The following is a 24,001-nucleotide window of genomic DNA, read 5'->3' as shown; positions in this document are numbered from 1 at the left end:
TTTCTTCTGTTATTTTATTTTCGAAAACAACATAAAAAAAAAAAAACTCTTTTTAAATAAATTCATGAACCCTACCAAACTATTGAAGGATTTTTTACGAATTTAAACTTTATGAAATCTACCAAACTATTGGAGAATTTCATAAATTGATTTCAAAAGAAAAAATAATTTTTCATCCTAGCAAACTATTGAAGGATTACATCTTAAGTTAAATCTTATCAAACTATTAGAAGATTTAATGAATTTTCTAAAGATAAAATTTTATAAATGATTTTACAATAAAATCTCACTAAACTATTAGGAGATCTGTATTAAAATAAATCCTACCAAACTATTAGAAGATTTTATTAATTTTCTTAAATAAAATATATCAATAAATCCGACGATGGAGCCTCTTCAAGGTGGGACACTAGTCTTTATAAATACTCTTAAGGTGAGAGAATTATCTTAAATTGCTATCAAACTATTGAAGTAATTTTATGATTAATTTTTAACATTAAATATTTTGGTAAATTATAAACATATTTAAGGCTTGGATAATTTGAAATCAAACTGGTATCATCTTTTGGACGGGGCTTGGATGGGGCAATGGGGGTGCTATAACTTTCCTCACATGTAACATATTCCTAAATCTAAAATCTGATTTCGTGGATCAAAATTTACTATTTAAAGATACTTAAGTCAAACTTATGACTCTTCTTTAAATGAAACAGATTCGATCAGGTGACCAATCACATCTAAACAAAAACTATTGATGGCAACTTCTAAAAATCATATCTAACAGTAGGTCCAAGAATCTATATGTTATGACATTATTTATTTTGTATTCATGAATAAATTTGATTTAATAGTGAAGAAATTAAAAAAAAATTCAAAAATTGAATTTATGATAAAGAAGACGAAAACTATTACAGTTAAAAAATATTATGGTTGAAACATTCCATTTGGTGCTAAAAAGAGAAATTTGGTTTTTTGGGATTATAGGGCTTAATGAATACAATAAAAGAGGGAAATTCTAAAAGGGCAATGAACTTATACACGAAAACGCGGGTTTACAACAGATTTTTTTTAAGTTAACAAAGACAGTGACAGTTTGGCAACATATTAGACAAACGTAGGTTAAATAAATATATAAAAATATTAATATTTTGAAATTTTAAATATATATTTAGAATTAAAATTAAATAAAAATAAAATTTTCAGTTGGATCGGGTGAAAACTCAAAAAAACTCACGTCAAAAATCAAGCTCGACCAAGCGAGTAGTTATTTTTCGTTTTTTTAAACCTAAAGCATAAAATTTTCAAAATATAACTCAAATTATACATGAAATCTTTCTCTTGTCATGGTTGAAGTCTTATTTGTGACATTCACACATATTAATGAGAACAATTTTATATCTTTTATGTCTTAATGAGTTCAAGCCACCATTTTTGAAACAAAGATGAATATTCGATAAAGGGGAAGAAAAGAACCCATACGCTTCGGCAAAATGAAAGTTCAGCAAAATGAAAATTTGGCTCACAATAATTTTATTATTGAAACTCTAGAATATAAAAATAAGAAGTTGTGAACACCAGAAGAACTAAAAACAAAAGCGCTAAGAAACATAAAAAAGCCTGAAAACCTAAGAAATAAACCTAAGCTTTCTTTCTTTGAAGCATTTGCCTGAACCAATATGCTGACATCTTTGGGTATCTCTTGAGATCATTGTAATCAACATAAATCAAGCCAAATCTTGAGGTATAACCTAACAACCATTCAAAGTTGTCAAGCATTGACCAAGAAAAGTAGCCAGTGACATTGGCTCCATCATCCATAGCTCTCTTCAATTCCTTCAAGTAGGTTGTATAGTAGTTCACTCTATTTGTATCAAACAATGCTTCGGGAAATGGAACATTGCCAGGGTCATCCATTCCTGCAATTAATCAACCAAACAAATGAACAACCTTGCGTGGTTTACAAAGATCAAACGGAGGAAAAATAAAACCTCAATTTTACCATTTTCTGAGAGAATTATTTCGGGGTTTCCATAACGCTCTTTGACATATGTGACAACTTTGTAAATGCCCGATGGAACTTCATAAATCCATGGAGAGTGAGCCTGCAATTTTTTTGGTGCATTAGTATTAACACGTGCTAGAGTTGGCTTAAGAAGTTAAGACGTGGAAAGCACAAACATTACCTGACGACCGATTGGCACACCATTACGTTCATCTGTTCGAGCAAACACAAACAGGTATGTTTATATCATCAAAACAATTAGAAAAATTTTTGGGTAAATGAAGTAGGAAAAGATAGATGACTTACAAGCATACCCAACATTCCAATCATGTTGGTAACCAGTTACATTTTTCTTTGGCTGGTGTGCGTCATATATGTAGTAAGAAGTGTAGTGGTTGAGACCAAGAACATCAAAGGAGTTTTTCACAATCTCCAGTTCACTTTTGCTGAACTTTGGAAGCCTTTCTCCTACGATTTTTTGCATTGTTCTTGGATATTCTCCATATACAAAAGGGTGCAAAAACCTGCAAAATAAATTTGACAATAATTCCTCCTTAAATGAGTACTGATAAGAACCGATTTTTTTTTTAAAGTTTTTTTTATATATTTCAATAACTCATAAGGGCCAGATATGTGCCAGGAAAAAATAGTTCAAAATAATGAAATCCGAGCAACATAGGACAGCTTGCTATTTTGGGGCGGTGGATGCCTAATGTTTCATTTATTCTATTTAATTGAACAATTAAAACATAGATGACTACATTGTACATTGTCAGTATGTATTCAGAGATTTATACCATCCAATATGGAAGTCTCTTGCTCTTTGTGCTGCATAGTTGTCAGCCTTCGATTTTGTCAGAGGTTCATACCAAACAAAGTCCGTGAAGACACCAACTCTTCCCTTCTGTTCAGCCTGAAAAGGCACATTAAAATCATCAAAATATGATATTAGATTATATATCAAGAAGATAGATTAGATATCAATTGAGTGAGAGAATCTCCAAAATAATCATTACTTTATACTTTTCACGGTATCTTTTGGAAGCTTCAGCATGACTTAAAATCAAATGATGTGCTGCAATATAAGGCTCGGTTGCAGAGTTCCCTTCTGTACAATTTCCAAATTCCTTTGAACATCTATTTGGAGGATTAATGCCATTGTCAAATCCAAGAGAAGCAATCACTTTCGGTTCATTGAATGTCCACCAATTCTTTACTCTATCACCAAATGTCTTGAAACAGAATTCTGCATAATCAGCATAATCTTTGCTGCAAGATTCATATCATAGTAAATTAATTTTACAATTTAGACAATTTTCTAAGTTAATGGTTTCTTCCTCTGAAAAAAGAAATTATCTCTCAACTTACACAATTTTTTTACTCAGGAAACCTCCATATCTCTCCTGAAGTGCAAGTGGCAGATCGTAGTGGTACAAATTCGCGTGTGGAGTGATTCCTACATGGATACCAAAACTAACATATTTCATCCAGTTACAAAAATATAACTAGAACACTGCAATATATCATATATCCGGTCCAAAATTTCAGTATTTTATACATTGAAATTAATATATATACCTTTCTCAAGCATGTAGTTTATCAATCTATTATAGTAGGCAACTCCTTTCCAGTTTACCTCTCCTGTGCCATCTACATTAAGGTTTGAATATAAGCATTAATTAATCAAAAAGTGAAATGTGTATGCCAGTTATATAGTCAAGGAAGATGGTATATGTACTTGGAAAAATTCTCGGCCATGAGATCGAAAATCGGTAGGCATCAAAATTCATCATTTGCATCAAATTAACATCTTCCTGCAAACGGAAAAAGAGTACAAAAATAAGCCTGACTAATTTAAATCTACAAGCCTTTGTATTAATAAGAAATAAAAATAAAATAAAATCATACCTTGTAATGATTATATTGATCAATGGAAACTTCACCAGTAGCATTATTTTTAATATTTCCTGTTACATATATGAAATGATATCCTTTTAAAATTTTACATTTTAAAAAAATTAGCATTTAAAAAAAAGTAAAAATTAAATCAAAAATAGAAATTAAAATCATTTGATTTAACCTGGAACTTTAACAAAAACATCCCATATGCTAGGTCCTCTACCATCTTTATTAGCCATTCCTTCGACTTGATATGCAGATGCAGCAGTTCCAAACACAAAACCTTTTGGAAAGATATCTCTGCTTAAGCCTCCAGTGTCAAATCGCGGCTGCCATGCACTAGCATTTGCATGTGAAACAATACCAAAGGCAGCAACTAACAACAACAATAAAATTACTAAACTCTTCATGGTGACCAAAGCTATTGTTTTGTTTGAGTGAAAATAATTTCACTGTCAAAGTGTATTTATAGGTGTGTGGAAGGATTTTATTGGAATTGAAAGAATTAATTTTAATTGAATTTCAGTGTTTGTTTTTCTGGATAAGATATAGTTTTTATTTTAAATATTTGGATAAAGAGATATTGAAAAATAAAATAAAATCTAAAAGAATATTTTAGTTAACTTGTATCCTTGAATATTTCTCCAATTTTATAAAAAAATCTTTGAGAAATCTACTTGAGAAAACAAAAATATCATTTTTTAGAAATAAATCTCTTTTCAGATATGATAAAATTAAATACAAAAAAAGTGATAATTCCATAAATAAATAAAAAAAAACTAAAAAAGTGATCATAATCTTATCTCAATTAAATAGAAACAGATTTGATCAAACAAAAAAATGACTAAATAGTTGGGATTGTCTCTGATATGATTAAAAATTCAATTACTCAATTATTCTAAAGGGAAGAAGGTGGTATCATATCTTGATTTTGTGAGAGGGAAGTATCAATTAAAAACCATTACATTTAAGTTCAACTGTCTAATATGTAGTCTATTATAACAACTATCAGCATAACTTCTTTTGCTATAATTCATTGCAAAACTTCTCACCACAACAATAATTAATAGGTCTAACACTGTCCTCAGTCGGTTTAAGTGCAAAATAAGCATTGTTACTAATTGAATCTTTTGTCTTAATGATAAAGAAGCCATAACTATGTAGATCAAACATTTTAGTTAATGTTGAAAACATGTAATGAAAGCAAATATGTGCATTATGTACATGGAAACTAAAAATCATCCAAAAAAATGATAAAAAAAATTAAAAAAATGTAACAACAAAACATATTTGAATCAAGGACTAAAACCAAAATCTAAACGAGATGTAGACAAATAAAATAGGTACACATTTCAATCAAACTAATAATGAAGAACAGATCATGATGTAGTCAAGATAAATAGGCACACCATTTGTTGGTAAATAGAAGATAAACTAAACAGGGCAAAGATAAAATCAAAGTTTATAGCTAATACTGGTTGAAACAGAGAAGTCTATGCTAAAGATCTTTTGATATTGTCTAATAAAAATTGGTGGTCTTTGTTATTCAATAAAATTAATGACACCAAATACTACGTTTTTTATGTCAATAGCTCAATAATTGACTCTAAAAAAAGACTTTTATTTGAATAGATATATGAACATTTGTCATGTTAGAAACTCGATTTTTGAAAAAGAAAGCTCAATTACTGCATTTGTAATGAAGGAAATGTAATAAATAAAATCAATTATTGCGTTATATCACCCATATGCAATATTCCAGTGGAATAATTAATACAATATAAGACTTGTCAATTACTACATTTACTTTTCATTACAACGCAGTAATTGAGTTCTTTATAGCAAAAAAATTAAAAATTTTAAGCAAATTTTAATCAAATACTGTGTTAATTTTTATTGTAATGTAATAATTATGAGTGTTATACAAAATAATTGACATTTTTTAAAAAATACAATCAAATACTACATTACTTTTTATTATAATGTAATAATTAAGTTTTTTATAACAAAAAATTAAAACTTAAAAATAAATTTTAATCAAATACTACGTTAATTTTTATTATAACGTAGTAATTGAGAGAGTTATACAAAACAATTTACATTTAAAAAAAAATACAATCAAATATTACATTACTTTTTGTTATAACGCAGTAATTGAGTTCTTTATAACAAAAAAATAAAAATTTAAAACAAATAAAATCAAATTCTGCATTAATTTGTTCACAACACTGTAATTTAGTGCATTATAAAGAACTATTATATTTTTAAAAAATGTACAATCAAATACTGTATTATTATACATATAAACATAATAATTGAATGCATTATAAAAAACAATTGTATTTTTTAAAATATTACAGTCAAAAACTACGCTAATTTTTATTATAATGCAGTAATTAACTGCGTTAAAAAAATAATTGTATTTTTAAAGCAACTACAATAAAATATTACATTATTTTTTATTATCATGCAGTAATTACTAGTGTTTGTTTTCTACGTTAATTTTACAAATTCCAAAAAAAAAGTCAAAATAATTACTGCATTTGTTGGAGCGTTTGTATCTAACAAATGCAATATTTGACAATTGCAAAAAAAAAAAATTTTTTTGATCACATCTTGATTTTCAAATGGATAAAAAAGATGTAAAACATTTTTTATTCAGGTTAAATGTGAGATAAAAGTATTTTTTTTTTCAGAATCTTAAAAAATCACAAAGAGAGATGAGTTTTTAATTTTTATATTTTGAGTACCGTTAAGAATTTGAGATTACTTCTAGGAATTTGATACTCCTTAATCAAACGTGAAAATTTGAATACCCAACAGCAACATTCTTGGCTATAGGTGATTTTCATATTATGATAATATTAAATTTCTGTGTTTGATTGAGGAGAAAGTTGAATTATGTAATAATAATTTTTTACTATAATAATTTTTATTACATATGTAAAACACGTTACTAACATTTCAATTGGTAATTATGTTATTAAAATTAAATCTGTGGCAACCATTAAATAGGAAAAAAAAAAACAAGGATTTCATTTTTATAATGATGAAAATAATGTGGTACATTAGGAATAAAAAATATATATAATAAAGTCAAAGACTCCTTTTTAAAAAAAAAAAAAATCTAAAGTAGTCTTTGATAAAAAAAAATGAAGTCAAATATAGTCAAAGACAATATTTTTGTTATACAATAACTAAAACACTATGGTTTATATATATATATATATATATATATATATATATATTCCTATTACAATAAATGCAATTTTTTAAAAACATACAATCACTGTGTTTGTTTACTAAACGTAGTCATTTTTATCAAAGAAGACGTTTCCTTTGTTAAAAATGTAGTCTTTGAATTAAAGAAAATATTTCTACAAACACTATATTTTTTTCATACAAACACAGACTTTACTTTCATGTAATATAAGGAAGATTGAAAAATTCAAAATAAGAAAGACTAAGAATGTCAAAATATCCCAGTCTAGTATGACTAGGATAAGACCCATAAATAAACATCAAAGACTATCCTAGTCTTCCCCATCCAATTTCCATCATGTAGGGTTAAGCAATTATACCTTTGGGACAATGCGTATCAAATCAAAATTCAAAGTTGAACGTAGTGAAAACAAAGCCTATGTTTATGTTAGAAACGTAGTGAAAACAAAGCCTATATTTATGTTAGAAACAAATTCAAAAGCTGAACGTAGTGAAAACCTGAACTCCAAAAGCTTAATGTAGTGAAAACAAATTCAAATACTATATTTTTTATGTCAGAAACATAGTTAATAATATCAAAGATTACATTTTTTACATAAAAAACATAGTTAAAACACTCAATCAATTGTAACTTTGTTTTGTTATTTTTATTCATTATCACCCACTTTTTGAAATAAAAAAAAAAGTGCTCTTTAATAGATTATCAATAACGTTTTTAAACTAAACAATGTGACATTTGTTGGCAAATACTACATTTTTAAATATTATAAATATTTTTTTAATATTGTATCAATTATTACGTTTCCCAAATAAAAAACGTAATTGATATGAAAATATCTATTTTGTTTTGTTATTATTTTAAGTGATTTATTATGTTTCATATATAAAAAAATATAGTGCTTTCTAAAATAAAAAAATTCAAAAATATAAAGTTGCAATTATTTACTATGTTTATTCTTTTAAAAAGGTTGTTTTTATTACACTTAATATACTATGTGTCTAATCATGTGTCAAATGTCTAATTGTGTGGTTAGGATTATACCTTTAACTATTCATGGGGCTATAAATGTCTATTTTCATGTTAAAATGGATATTCATTTATTATGTAATTATGTTAATTTTTAAAAATAAAATAGATAAAAAAAATATTATTTAGGTCAAATATGAGATGAAATTAATTTTTCTCTCGTAATCTTAAAAAATTATAGAAAGAAATAAGTTTTTGATTGCGAGAGATATTTGGATATTATTACAAATCTTAAAATAATTATAAGAATCAAATATTTAAAACCAAATGTGAGAATTAAATTATAAAAAATATAATTTCAAAATATAATTTAATTTTCTCCGAACAAAACGTTTCTTAAATTATTTCACTTCTAAGTAGACTAATTCGTTACAATTAGTTTCACTTTCCTTTTTTTTATGTTTCGAATACAGGAATAACATACTATCCATTATCAATACATCAATCGATCAACAATACAATAATTTAAAGTGCACTCAAGTGGTGCAATGGGTTGACACTTGATATTTGTGGGTTTGACATTTGACAACTTCGGATAAGTTCATAGATTAATCATTTATGAAATGTGGCTTCTATTTAGGTTTGGTATGAGATTTTATGGAATGTTTTTTTTTAAATGGTGTTTCCTTTCTTCGTTTGCAGTAGGCTGTTAATTATGTTGGACTTTGATTATTATTAAATCCATTAGGCCTTACTTTGTACAAGAGCAAATGAATTTAAAATATCACAAACAAATTTTAACCATAAATAAATCTTTTTATGCCTTAATTTAAGCGATTTTTTTTTTATTTTAGGTCAAGAGAGATTTTTCTAAAGTTGAATTTATATATATATATATATATATATATATATATCCAAATAACAATATTAAATTGAAAGATTTAGTTTTTTATTAACGTAAAAAATATATTATGTTAAAATGTTTAACTTTATGAAAATTAATTTATTAATAATATATGTTTTATTAGAAAAATGATTCAACTGAATTATTATTTTTATTAATTTTAAATATTAGATGAGATATAATATGGATTATGTGTTCTATTAAAATTCACTTTTTAATACTATATATTTTTAACAATTTTTTATCTCTCAATTATTATCATCTTATGAAAATTTATTTACATGTGTATTAATGTTTGTTTAAATTCGTGACAAATTATAATTCATAAAATTTTGGGAATTAATATTTTATTAATTGTTAATATAAAATTTTAATTATATAAACGAAATTAATTGAGTGATAATATTTTTTTAATTAATTTTTTAAAAACATATCATAAAAGATATACATCACACAATTAATCTTATTTATTAATAAGATTTTCTGTGGCCTTTTCACATGAAAAAACAACTTGGCCTTATCTTAATATCTTTCTGGAGTGGAAAAGTCTGATTGAGAAATACGAAGCCTCTTTTTGACCAATTGTTCTTTGATAATAATGATATGAAATCATTGGCGTTTTTAGTCTTTAATTTTTGTTACTAGGATTGAATTATTGGTATTGTAATTAATACATGGTTAGCATTATAAATAACCCTAAGTTATAATAAAATGATCATTGTAATATTTAAATTTAAAAAATTTTTAATATAATATTTAAATTATAAATATTTTAATTAAACTTCTAAATTTAAAAACTCTAACTTATTTTGTAAGAGAAACTTCATGTGGAATTTAGTTTATAGTAGCTTTCATTTTTTAACATTTATGTTTAAAAGTTTTTAAAAATCAAATAGTGGCAAAACTTTCTTTTTCTTTGTAAAAAAAGAAAGGTGCCATCACTTCAGAATCAATCTAATGTGATAAAGTCTCGGCCATGAATTTTAAAATTTAAAATTTTTCAAAAATAAATATTTTTATTATTTGTATAAAATATTAGGCTTTTCTTTTTTCCTTGCTTTTAAATTTTTACATAATCTATACAATATATAAAAACTATCCCCTCTTCAATTTCTCTTCAATTTGATACTAATTCATCAATTTCACTGTTTATTTCAATTGCCAAATCAACAAATTTCATTTCTACATCAGTTTTATTAAATATTATCAAGTTTAACTATTATATATATATATATATATATATATATATATATATTTGTTTTCAGGCTAACTTATGTAACACATGTCTAGCATTAGACAATTCAAGATTCCAAAACTTTATGACCCTAATGTCGTCGCCATCAACCACCATTACCTTTGCCATCAACACCACTGCATTTCAATTAAGGAAAAAGCATTAGAATGGGAACTGTTTTCTCTTTTAATTAATTTGTTTTTGGTTCTTTTATCTTGTTTCATATAGGACATTTTGAAAGCAAATGTACAACGATTAATTTACCCAATTAAAATATTTAGAGCAAATTTTGCTTTTTGTTATGAATTAAAATTTACGATTATGATTAAATCATGCTAAAATTTTGTGATAACTCTCAAATAGTTAAATATTTGAATCAAAACATTTCACGTAAATGCTTTTACGATTATTCTAAGAAGCCACCGTCGTCAAATGTTGGTTTGCACTAATTTCAAATAATTTACACGGTTGGATTATTATAAAAATAAGTGGTGACTGGGCATGCATTAAACATATGTCCTATGATTTGATTTTACCAATTGAAAAAATGAAATTTTCATATGGATATTTTATATTTTTGTAAAATACCCATATATATATTTGAAATAATATTCAAATAATGAAATAAACCCTTGCACTTTCTAAAAATAAATAAAAACAAGCTCTTGTGATTCAGTCAACTAAAATATCTGCTAAAAATGGGGACTTAGTTAAGGGACTTTTATGATGTGAATTTTCTCTTTTGTTCCTTTGTTTGCGGCTGTGGCAAATTTTGCTTTTTCTTGAGCAATAAAATTTTCAACTCAGTAAAGCGCTTGAGAAGGTAAAAGATTTAACTTAACTTTGTTAATCATTAAAATTAAAAGTGTAATGTTTTATTAATAAATTATATAATTATCGAAAAAATTTTGAAGTGATAATTAAATGTAAAACGTGAAACTCACAAAAATAATTTAATAATTAATTTATCTTATTATTCGGATATAAATACCAACAACAAAACAGTATCGTTTTGATATCAAGAAGCATGATTTACATGTTGACTGGTGGTAAACCACGTTTTGACCCGCAAAATTCTGACCCATTTGTAAGTTTGATTAATTTTGGCCTTTCTTTTAACTTTTAAAAAAATACTTTGCATAAAAAAGTAAAAAGAAAAAAGAAAGGAAAGGAAAGAAAAAAATAAAAGAAAAATAAGATGATTGAATTTTTTTTGTTTCTCTTTTTTAGTTTTATCCATAATTTTTGTAAATAAATATTTTCATGAAAAAATATAAAAGTATTAAAAATAAATATCAATAATCAATAATCACCAATGAATTAATAATAATAATAATAATAAAAAATTGTCCTCAAGTAAGGAAAATCCAATTTAAGTTCTCAATGGCGGTCATTGGCAAAAAGCAAAAAGATTCTAAGGAAAGAAAATTTCAAAATATTAAAAGTTTTCATTTATTATTTATAATAAACAAAAGATTAAAGTATGAAAAATATATAATAATAAATATAAATATAAATATAAATATAAAATAAATAAAAATCAAAATTATTTCATTAAGAATTTTATTTTTGCACTGTTTTTATTTTTATTTTTTTACAAAAAAATATAATATACAATAAAATCAAAAAATATACAATCGATAAAATAATTTAAAAAAAAAACACATTACTCCTAACATAACATGAAAAGTCAATAACAAAATAATAATCACACTTATTAAATATTATATTTAAAGTTTTTTTAACTTTTAATATTTTTATAATATTTTATGTGCATTAAAATTTTTATTATTTTATATTAAAATAATAATAAATATATTAAAAATAAAAATATGAGAATGAGCACAAAGAATGTTACTGTCAATAGCAACCGTCACTAAACACTAATGTTTACTTACATTAAAACTAAAATGTTATTTTATCTTTTTAATTTAGGATATGAATTTACGTTTATTGGATAAAATTAAACTTTTTTATATGTATTACATCATCCTATTTTAATTGCAAATTTAATTCAGGATTTACTTTATTTTTCACTTTTTATTATTTCTTTTGTACATTACTTAAAAAAAAAATCGCTGCTGAGTGTGGGGTAAAAGAGCTAATAATTAAGAGTATAAATGATATATTAGTACTTACAAATTATTCGGATTTGATTTGAATAAAACTCGAATTCGGTTCGATTATTATTGAGTCGAACTCGAGTAACTCGATTCATCGATCGAACCGAATTCGAGTATTCTTATACCTGATTCAAGTAGTTCACGAACCTAAATGAATTTTTATATTTAAATATTTTTTATTATTTTAATTAATAAAATATTTCGAATTCGAATTCAAGTACAAATAATTAAGTTCTTGTTGAGTATAAGAATCGAACTTATTTTTACATATTAATCGAGCTTAATCGAGTGTGCTCGAATAACTTGATTTCGATCATAAATCGAGTTCGAGTTAAAAAAATAAAACTCGATCGAGTTTGAATCAAATATCGAACCACGAATTGAAAGTCGAACTCGAATTCGAACTTCTCACTGTCTCGACTCGACTCAACTCGATTACACATTTACTAGTAACCAATAAAGTCAACCTTAAATAATTATAAAAGAAAAAAAAAATCTTGCCTCGAGAAGATATGGATGCTTTTTTTTTTTTTAAGAAGTTTGAAATATCTAAATTTAAAAACCTTAATTTATTCAAAATTATATTTAAATAAAAGTGAATTGCTTTCAACGAAAGAGGTTATAGTTGATAATAAGAAAAGTAATTGTAAGAATCAGACACCTACTAAATATAATATTTTAAAATTATTATATGAATTTATTAAATTATTAAAATTTATATTAATTCATTTAATATGTTAATTCTGTCAAGTTTATGATAATAAAAATTCCGATATGATGTTAGCAATATCTCTTTTATCTTTTAACGTATACATAACATTAATAATTAAAACAAAAATTATCTTATTAACCGTTTATTTAAAAATTTCATCAACAAGATCATAACATTAAAACATAATATTTTTAAAAATTAATAAATTATATAAAAAAATATATGATAATATTCTAAAATCGTTTATAAAGTTTTAAAATTTCATCCTTGTGCAACAAACGAATGTCAAAGAAAACATTAATAATTAGAAAAAAAAGAAGGTTAAGCTAATGAAAAGCAAAGAAACGCCAAAAATTTTGAAAACCATACAGACCCACAAATACGTGTAAAAGACTAGAACTCTAGAAATTTTTATAGACCGAGTCGGGGTCGAGTTAGAAAGCAGTTGGTACTTCGAAAGGTTCATCAAAGGACCGGCTCTTTTAATACTGTATTTAAGTCCTTTTTATTTTAAAATTATTTTTATATTATATTTTAATATTTAAAAAACATATTTAAAATTAAAATTAAATAAAAAATTTATTTAGTATAAAATATTTTCACATGTAGGTCCAAACTTTTCATTAGTTTTGCAATATATTTTTTTTCTTCGGATTTAGCTTTATAAGTTTAGCTAAAGCTTATTATAAAAATAAAAAATATCAAAAAAAAAAAAAACTTGCAATTCGGTCTTCTGCATATATTTGTGTCATCCTTTTTTAAAAATTTAGTTAGTAAATGAATCTATTCATTTGTCTTAATTAATTCTTTTCTTAAGAGATCATAAAGGTGCATTATTCGTATTAATTTAATTTATTCAAGATTTTATTTTTAAAATACTTTCATAAAAATCAAACTCTTTGATTGAAAAAAAAAATTAAAATTCCTTTTTGTACCAACTTGACTAATCTATGTGTGTACATTTTATATATGAACAATAAAATTTGTAAACCAATTAAGATTTAAAATGTTGTCACATATAAAATTAATTATTATATTAATTTATTAATTTACTTAATTATAATATATTTAGATATTTGATAATTTTTTAATCATATTTGTGATGTTTAAAATTTTTATTAATATGTAAAAAACAATATCTTTCTATATTTTTTTTTGCATACCTTGCATTTTTTTATGTTTCAAAATTATATTTTTTTAACATTTAAGTTTATTATTTTTATATTTCAAAATTAATTTTTATATTTTTTTACTTTTTTGCTATTAAAAGTAACGGAACATAAAATTTACAAAAAAAAAAAAATTGATATTATATACACGAAAATCAAATTTTTATTTAACTTTCGAGAAAATAAATGAGAAATTAGAGGGAAAGGGTTTCTAACGCTTAAATTTCCTATTGAAAAAAAGATCTCACTTTAAATATTATTTTAAAGAATCCCAGTTACGAATATATAATTTCTTTTAACTTTTTCCAACCCAAAAGAAATTTCAAAACGAAAAGGACTTACCATGTGTGAGAATTAAAAGCATTCAAAGAATATTCACAAAATCCAAATTCAAGTCCAAATAGACCACTTCCAAATCCAATCACTTTCTTAACCTTTATGCCGCCCTCCATTTTCCACTTTTACCCCTTCCTTTTAATAAAAAAAAATAATAATAATAGTAATTGTTTTCTCTTTTACCCTTTGGCCACATTATTAATTAAATTTAAAACAAAACAAAATGCCAAAGTAATAAAATCTCTCAATACAACTCCCAGTCTCAGGCCAATTCCCTCTCGGAGGAGTTTTGTTATAGGTGGAATCAGAATCCTAACTGACAAGTGGGACGGTGTCCTTTTTAGCCTTATAAAAAGAAACCAAACCGAAACCTTCTATTCATAACCAACCATTAGCTGTTCTTCGTTTTCGTTGTAGGTTTCGATCGCTGCTTTTTTGTTGTTTTTTTTCTTTTATTTTTTTTTTGTTTTCAATACTCGAAAGAAAAAAGAGAGAGAGGGGAGGAGAGATGGGCGTCATTGTAGAAGAAGAAGAAGAAGAAGAAGAAGAAGAAGAAGAAGAAAGGAACGACGTCGTAATGGAGCCGCCGCCTAATTTTTCGATGGTTGAAGAAGGCATTTACAGATCTAGTTTCCCTCAACCCTGCAATTTCGCTTTCTTAGAAACCCTAAATCTTCGAACCATCATGTACGTTTTTTCTTTCTTTCTTTTTTTTTTCATAAAAAAATTCAATTTCGTTTTTGGTTGCATTAATGAAGCGAATTTTTTCGTCGCATTGGTAATTATTTTTTTCATATCATTTTTCACTTTTTGGAGGTTTAATTTTCTGAAAATTTAAGAAGATTTTTTAAAGTAAAATATTTTATTTTCCCTTTTCCTTTTTACTTGCTTGGTTGCTAAGAAAATAAAAATGGACGATAAAAAACAAAAAGGGATGTTAAAAAGATTAAATAATTAATTTTTGACATGCAAGTTATTATTTTCTTTAAAATAGAATAAAATTAAAATTTGACGAGTGACTACTGAAGGTGCCTTTTTTCTGTTGGAAAATAACTTCTTTTTTTTTTAATTTGAACAGATATTTGTGTCCAGAGCCCTATCCTGAGGAAAATTTGGAGTTTCTCCGATCTCATAATATCCGGCTTTTCCAATTTGGCATTGAAGGGAAAACGGTATTTTTTTTTTCCTACGCTTTCTACTCTGCTTTTACGGAAATTTTTTAGAGAGGTTTTCATATACAGATCAATTTTAGCATATACTTGTTGAATTTGATTTGTTTGCATATTTGAATATATGAAGTTGAATCCTTGCCAGTCTAATACAGCTTTGTGTCAGAAGAATTTTTAGAATTACTAAAATATCATGAGATTTTTGGATCACTATTGGTGAAAAGGATTTACGTTCAAAGTTTGACCATATAACATATCGAAATTTGGTCAAGAATGTACTTATTTAGTTCTTGGACTTATTAGATGATAGCAATTCAGCAACCTGCTGGTCAAGAAAAATGTTGCGTGTGCGGTATGGATACATCATAAATGATTGTAGAAAATCAATTATAACTTATCTTAAAATTGAAGACAACTTAACGCTAAGTCTGGATATATATCTGTCATTAAATGAACATTTGATTCCCAATAGCTCATTCGGGTTATTTTTTGGTTTATATTATTATTTTTTTTACCATCGTTTGTGTTTGCAGGAGCCTTCTGTTGTTAGTCTCAAGGATGCCATCAGCAGGGCCCTCAAGATCTTAATTGGTATTGAATTCATAAACCATGGAATTGACTGATTTAGTTTCATTTTTTTCCTTACTAGATGTCCTAGCTTTATGGATTTCTAAGATATTTTTATTGTTTGTTTACAGATGTGAGAAATCATCCTGTTTTGATCCATTGCAAACGTGGAAAGGTAAAGTCTAAATTCAGCTATTACTTGTGCTTTCTTCCCTGTATAAATGTTAGCTTAGCTTGTGGAACTTATAAATGAGTTTTTGCTTGTTGATGTTATATGTTTATGGTACCATTTGTGTGGTTGGGCTTGAGTTTCCTTTAAAGGTTTAGGTTGGCTGATAAGATGTTCCTATAAATGATCAATTTGCATGAATTATATGGCTTTTAAGTTGAATTAATGGAAGCTATACGGAAACAACTATGTCTTTTTGGTGCAGTTTTTGGTTGGTTTTATTGATAGAGAAAAGATAAGTTCTATTTGGATATTGTAACTCATTTGGGCACTTAGTTTTCAGTGGATAAGTATTTTATTGGGTTTAATACTGGAATTTTGTTCTTTTTTCAGTGACATTGTAAGGATTAATTTCATTTATTTAAAAATTATGGCAGTTGTGACATTTTTTTTTCAATTTCATGCAGCATCGCACAGGTAGCCTTGTTGGTTGCTTGAGGAAATTGCAGAATTGGTGTCTGTCATCTGTATTTGAGGAGTATCAACATTTTGCTGGCATCAAATCCAGGACAACTGATTTGAGATTTATAGAAACATTTGATATCATATGCATCAGGCAGTGTCTTCACAGCATCATTTATCAGTACCAAGGATACGGTTCTAAAAAGAGGCGGTTGCTTTACAGAGAAGAGACTGTACAGAATCCCCAAATAACTTCGATTTAGATGATCCGCACACCGTTGTTTTACTCAGGAACTCACTTTTCTCATCATTGTTACATATAGGTTTTGTCCAGAGTGGTTGCTTAAAATCAGTTTTTCAATTGCTCTTATACAGCTTTTAAAACAAATAGTGTAGGTGGACTTTCCCTTTGGAAATTAGTTGTTATAGATAGGATAGGTGGAGAAGCATTTCTGCAAGTCCTAATTGGCATTTCTAGGTTTTGTAGTTCTATTATACCAGAACAAGAAGTTTGCATTTATTGAAATTTTTACGGGGAAAGATAAATGAAGAAATTGGTTTCTTTCTCTCTCTCACAATGTACGAATGCATCAGTTAACCATGTTTCTCTGTTTATTGGGAATCAACCAAGGCTTCCAAAGGTTGATTGGCAGCAATAACATTGATAATGCCGATATAATGACATTGATATATGCTTAATATATGCTAATGTCAATGTAAGTATGTTTCATTAATAACGAAATGCTATCAATTACGATAATATTAATAATGAAGTATAATTAAATTAAAATTAAATATATAAAAAGTAATTATTCATGAGTTAATGATTTATATTCGATAATGGTAATTCAAGAATAAACTATAATTAAATTAAAATTAAAAATTAAATTTATGAAAATTAATTATTCATAAGTACATAATTTATATGATGAATGTTTTGTAGATGTAACCACTTTTTATTTATTTATTTTTAAATATTTATCTTTATTAAACATTAACGTACGTATATTAATATTCCCGTTATAAAAAATATATGTATTAGAATATAAACGATTCACTAAAAAAAAAAGGATAGACTCGTTGGGAATATTCGCTGTGAAGTCAGCTTACTTTGTGGCCAGAGCATTGCTTGGGGAAAGAATGTGCTGAAAGAGAGTTAAGATCGCCCATACGGAAAATATGCAAAGGTGCTACCAAAGATCAAATTCTTTGTGTGGACATTAATCTGGAGTATCCTACCAGCTGAAGAGACTTAGCCAAAGGAACGGTGATGTACAGGACAACATTTGTTGTGTATGTGATGATGCATGTGAAACCCTCTACCATATCTTTTTTGTGTGGGTGGGAAAGTATATGCAACTGGATACCTTAGCTTCTCGGAGACGTGGTCAGCTTCAGCAGTATTTAGATTGAATTTTTTGATCAAAGCTCATCAAACAAAGGTTCTGGAGGTAGGTTTGTACGTCCTTTCATTGTTATAGTCGAACAGGAACCGTTGTTTGCATAAGCTCATCTAGTGAATCGATAAGAGTAACAGCTAACAAAGCTAGACGATTGGCAGAAAATATGGAGATGTTAAAGGGGCTCTGCTATGGACGGTAATCGAACATGCCTAGCAAAGAGATGCTCACCACCCAGGGAGCACGAGGCGAAAGTTAATGTGGAAGCAGCAGTTGATTTACGAGCAAGAAGCGCGGGCCTAGGAGCAGTTGTGGGGAATGGCTGGGGTCAAGTTTTGTTGAGTTCTATCACTAAAGTTTCCCATGTGCATAATACGTTGCATGCTGAAATGATGGCAAAGATCCTGTTTAGGATTGTTCTAGTTAGGCAAAGGGGTTTTGAATCAGTCATTGTAGAAAGGGACGCTAGCCTAGCAGTGGAAGAGTAAAAAAAAAAGCTCAAGTCCTATTGGGATGGAGCAAGGGATGGGTTTTTTTTTTTCTCCTTTTACATGCGACTTTGGCCATATTAGTGGAACAGAAATTCATTAGCTGTTAACATTGCTGGAGTTGATTGTCGGGTGATCAGTTTGTCTGGGTAGATTCATCATCCAATTCTATTTGTAATACTGATGTTGTTATTGTTTAATGAAAGTATTTCATAATATATGATTATAGAACAAATATAGGATTCAATATCATGTTCAAAATATTTATTTACTAATAATCAATATTAATTGAAAATTTTTTATTTTATTCACATTACTCATATTATTGTTGATGCACTTTTCTTATTTATTCATTATATTCTTTTCAATCATTATTTCGTTTACTTAAATAATCTATCTCACAATGAAAATTACACAAAAAAGTCTATGCTATTAAATTCTGTCCTAGTCTATCATAATCAAAATCATATAATCAATATATATGATATGATTATACATACTATAAGTGGATTTAGTTTAACTTTATATTAGATTTATCTAATTATATTCTAATTTATTTTGTTTTATTGTTCAGTGATTTTTTATAAATGGATGAAATACATTATTATGATTATAACTTGTTATTTCATCAAAATTATCTCGTAATACTTGATTCTAGAGATTTTTTTTCCCCCAATTCTATCATAATAAAGATCTTCAGATTTATGATTGTTTTTCAGCAGGAATACTGACAGAAATAAGCAAGAGACAGTGATGAATATGTTTGGGATTCAAGTCACCAACAGCCCAGAAAAGTATTTAGGTTTGCCAATGATGTTTGGGAGAGAAAAGAGGAAGACACTCAGAGGTATAGCAAACAATATGCGGCAAAGAGTACAGTCTTGGAGCCAGACGCTGATTTCGGATGAAGAGAGGGAAGTCTTTGTCAAAGCGATATTACAGTCTATGGCTACATATGCTTTGTCCTGTTTCATGCTACCTCGAAGCCTTCACAAAGAATTGAATATGAGTAGATACTGGGGGAGAAGTGGTGGGAATGGGAATGGGATCCATTGGCTCTCATGGAGGAAGCTTTGCAAAGGAGAATGGGAGGGTGGCATGGGTTTCAGAGAGATGAACTCTTTTAACGAAGCTTTACTGGCAAAGCAAGGCTGGCGCCTGCTGCATAATTCATCCTTCTTGGTGTACAGGGTTCTAAAAGAGAAACATTTCCCCACATGCTCTTTTCTGGAGGCCAAAGAGGGACGGACTTCATCGTATTTATGGAAAAGCATTTGTGCCGGAAGAGAAGTGTTGCGTCTGGGAGCTCGGTGGAGAGTGGGTAATGGGGAGGATATAAATGTTTGGAGTGATCCTTGGATACTTAAGGAGGACGGCTTTATTCCAACCCCAAGGGATGATGTGGAAGTCTCAGATATTAAAGTGAAGGACTTAATAGCCGAATCACCTAGTCAGTGGGATATTACTACTACTTTATTTCCATGCAATATAATTAAGGAGATCAGGTTAATATCTTTGAGTAACCTTGGAGATTAAGAGGGCTGGTGTGGCATTTTAATAAGAATGGTCACTATAGCTTGAGGAGCGGGTTCAGAGTATTATTGTCAGCTGACCAGCAAAGTAATGGGGCTGAAAACCAGAGTAACGAACAAACACGAGATAGTGTAAGAGAACTGCCAATTTGGAGGAGATATGAAGAGCTGACATCCCAAACAAGATCAGAGTTTTTGCCTGGAGGATGTGTTATGAGAACCTGAAAAGAAGGAACATATGTGAGGATGGTCATTGCTCGAGATGTGGTTTAACTGCTGAAACAGTATTACACGCAATTGTGGAATGTTAACATGCAGTGGAGGTTTGGAAGGAGGCGGGCATGGGTAATGATTGGATGGGGCAGCATTGGCACAATATAATACAGTGGCTAGGCATGGCTACAAAAAGTAACGAAGGAAATACAATGGAAAGGCTATTCACTCTAGCCTGGGCAATTTGGTCAACCAGAAACAATGCAGTTAAAAACCAGATACAGAGAAGTTACCAGGCCACGGCCAGCTTTGCATCCAACTACCTGAAGGAATATCAAAGAACTAAGATTAGGAGAGGTGAGGCGGTAGTGAAGGAACAAATGAGATGGAAAGTCCCCATAGAGGACACCATCAAAATAAATTTTGATGGAGCACTGGATACAATGGAAGGAAATTGAGGCATAGGGGTGGTGGCCACAAACTCTTAGGAGAAATACTGGGTGCTATGCGCAAAAGAGTAGATGGTTGCAGAGACCCTACGGCAATTGAAGCAATGGCTTTATATGAAGCAGTGAGATGGGGAATAGAAATGGGCTTCCATAAGGTTTAGATAGAAGGTGATGCACAATGGGTTATTAAGCAGCTTACTCTTAAAGGGAAGAACTTGTCCTCTGTAGGCCATAAAATCGACGAGGTGCAGTTGTGGTTCATGTTTCTAGGTGGAAGTGCTGGTTTATAAGGCACGAAGCAAACATGGTTTCCCACTCTTTGACGAAAATGGCGTTAGCGGATGGTGAATTTTCTCATGGGATAATAAAGGTGCGGGATATTATTAATGAAATTGCTGCAAATGACAGAAGTTATATACAAGTAATGAAGTTCCTACTTTCAAAAAAAATCTTCAGATTTTGTTCTGTATGGTGCAAGTGATTTGGAATTATAGTGAACACCAAAATTTATAGCTAGACGTAACCCAATTAGCTAATTTTTGTTATTGGACTTAGCTTCTCTATCCAAAAACATGCAGATTTCAAAGTATGAGGAGATAATGGATGTTATTCACCAGAAAAAAAAAAAAAAAAGTTTATGGATGTCATTAATTTCTTTATTCAATCTTTCCATGTTTGATATTGTTGGATTTTTTTTTTTTTTACACAGAAGGCCAGAGAATAAAGAAAAAGATTGTAAATATTAAGATTTAAAATTTTAACTGTTAGATATTATTTTTTTAAAATGATTATATAAATTAATTGAACTAATTAAATTCTCAATTTACAAAATTTATTGAATTATTACGTTGGAAATGCCTTGATAATGAAGGTGATAAAGTCTTATTTATAGCTTGCAGTTGCATCGACGACTAGGGTTAATTTTGAACTAATCAATATACATATCACTTATCATAATTGATCAATGACACAGTGAAAAACACTGCCAGAAAGTGTTGCAGTGGTGGTCGTGGCAAGAGGCGGAGCTAAAAATTCTATCCAATGAAGGCTTAATTTAAATGTATTAAAATAGATTTGACAATTTAAAATATGATATGATAATACGATATGAACATGATACAAAAAAATGATACGAAAGTCATATAATTTAAAATTTTAACAATAACTATATATGAGTTTAATAAAATAAAATAAAATACTTTTCATATTTTTGTGTTGATATGAATTGTAAAATATAATTTTTATATAAAATATAATATTAACACATGAATTTTAATATTTTATATAATACGAATATACGAATCATCAAATTTTTATTAAATTATAAAAAATAACAATAACAACAATAGTGATAATAATAGTAATAAAAAAAAACTAAAACTTTTATATCCAATTGTATTTTAAAAATTTTATAATTATATTTGATACAGTTTCAAAATTTAGAAACGTGATACATTATTTTGACTATGCCTTCTGAGTTTAAATTTTAAATTTTTTAAATGTCATTTTTTAAAAAATAATTGATAAACTAACTTGTTAACTTCTACCATTTTAATTAATGTTTTTTCTCTCCAAAATAGAAAGCAAGTAGCATGGATTTTTTTTTCTTTTTTGCAATTAATAATTAATGTTAATTGATATGGGAATTGTTTTTTCTTAGGGATTGCATGGACCAAGATGGAACATAAGCTTTCCCTGGCTGGCCTGAAAGAGCATGGAAATAATAAATGAATCAAACTTCAAAATTTTGTGAAAATGTCGATAATAAGATCTATGAAATTCATTAATTCCCCAAAGATTAAATGTGATAAAATTGCAATTAGTGCTGGGTTGGCATCATTAATGTAAAACATGATTTACTTCAAGACTTAACAATCTTCGTGCTACAAGTTATTTAGGTACAAATCAAGAAAAACGTTTATTCATTAAGCCATGTGATGGTATTCATAAATCAGTAAAACTCTCTTGAATCCTTCAAAATTTTGGGTACTGCCACCAACTTCTCATCAATTTGCAGAGTAGTTGCTGGGGACAACTTTCTGATTTCTATGTCCTCTAAAGGAAGGAAATGTAATAATCCAATAACTCTGTATACTGAGATCAGTATCTGGAAAATACCTTAAAAAGTATTTTGTTACACTCGTAGTCTCTTAAGGATGAGAACCAACTATGTAGCATCTACATCGAGAATTCAAGTATTGTATACGTCATTAGTCTGATCCTTTGTAGGAACTACCCGTAATAACAAACTCGCAAAATGGATCTGTTTATCATAAAAAGAATGGTTGTTCCTGACCCTGCTTTACCTTAATTGTTATTTGAACAAGTCAAAGTTATGTCTTGGTCTGAGTGGGGATAGCATTTCTCTTCTGCATGTCCATGGAGTTTTGAAAAATGCAAACATCTCAGAGATAGAGAGGTAGGAATTTATCGAACGAACCGCACTCCTTCGTTAATGAACACCATTAAAAGTCCTGACCCCAAGTCCCTGGTTAAATTCTTCATAAAACAATATGCATAACTACTTATATCTAATTGGCTAAGAGAAGAAATTTGCTGGAAGAAATATGATATGATTGTGGATTTTAAGGGCCCAGATCCCATCTTTCACAAGAACAAATGTTTGTAGTAAGATGAAGGTGAAAACAGAGCACAAATTTACCTCATCCAGCCACTTTTAAGAGATGACATCCGATAGGTCTGAGGTTCAAAACCTAATACTGCACTCTCTTCTCTTATTCCAAGCCGTGACCTCCTTTGTTAAAAAACAAAAAGCAGAAATTTGAAAGCAAATCTTCAGAAAATTTTCAAAGGCATAAAAACCCCAAGTAAAAGGGAAAGCATGAACAATCAGAACCAATTACCAAGAAATAACCCTTCCTGACCACCATCAGATCACATCACAGCATCAAAGTTACAGGACAAGATCGATCATATTTTAACATTACACAAGATTATAACCTCATACATAAGCAATGTAGAAC

At 28.0% G+C, this 24,001-nt stretch overlaps 1 protein-coding gene and 1 pseudogene across 1 annotated transcript; one reads left to right on the top strand and one right to left on the bottom strand.

Annotated features, from left to right (window-relative positions):
- Positions 1 to 1,578: 1,578 nt before the first annotated feature.
- LOC111278021 (beta-glucosidase 44-like) lies at positions 1,579 to 4,311 on the bottom strand (annotated as a pseudogene).
- A 10,486-nt stretch (positions 4,312 to 14,797) lies between these two features.
- LOC111277711 (inositol diphosphatase DSP3-like) lies at positions 14,798 to 17,505 on the top strand. The gene is made up of 5 exons (XM_022864125.2): positions 14,798 to 15,255; positions 15,647 to 15,740; positions 16,271 to 16,328; positions 16,436 to 16,479; positions 16,941 to 17,505. The coding sequence occupies exons 1-5, from the start codon at positions 15,077 to 15,079 to the stop codon at positions 17,196 to 17,198; spliced, it is 633 nt and encodes a 210-aa protein (XP_022719860.2). The 5' UTR covers positions 14,798 to 15,076; the 3' UTR covers positions 17,199 to 17,505.
- Positions 17,506 to 24,001: the final 6,496 nt, after the last annotated feature.

This window comes from Durio zibethinus, chromosome 7, assembly GCF_047325235.1.
Source record: "Durio zibethinus cultivar Kanyao isolate XHJ-2024 chromosome 7, ASM4732523v1, whole genome shotgun sequence".
Classification (NCBI taxonomy): domain Eukaryota; kingdom Viridiplantae; phylum Streptophyta; class Magnoliopsida; order Malvales; family Malvaceae; genus Durio; species Durio zibethinus.
The sequence above is the reverse complement of the archived record's forward strand: the minus strand, read 5'-3'. Positions and strand labels throughout refer to the sequence as shown.

Coding starts and splice junctions, on each gene's coding strand:
- LOC111277711 (XM_022864125.2), top strand. CDS start 15,077: ATGGGCGTCATTGTAGAAGAAGAAGAAGAAGAAGAAGAAGAAGAAGAA. Junction 16,329..16,435: donor GGCCCTCAAGATCTTAATTG/GTATTGAATTCA, acceptor GTTTGTTTACAG/ATGTGAGAAATCATCCTGTT. Junction 16,480..16,940: donor TCCATTGCAAACGTGGAAAG/GTAAAGTCTAAA, acceptor AATTTCATGCAG/CATCGCACAGGTAGCCTTGT.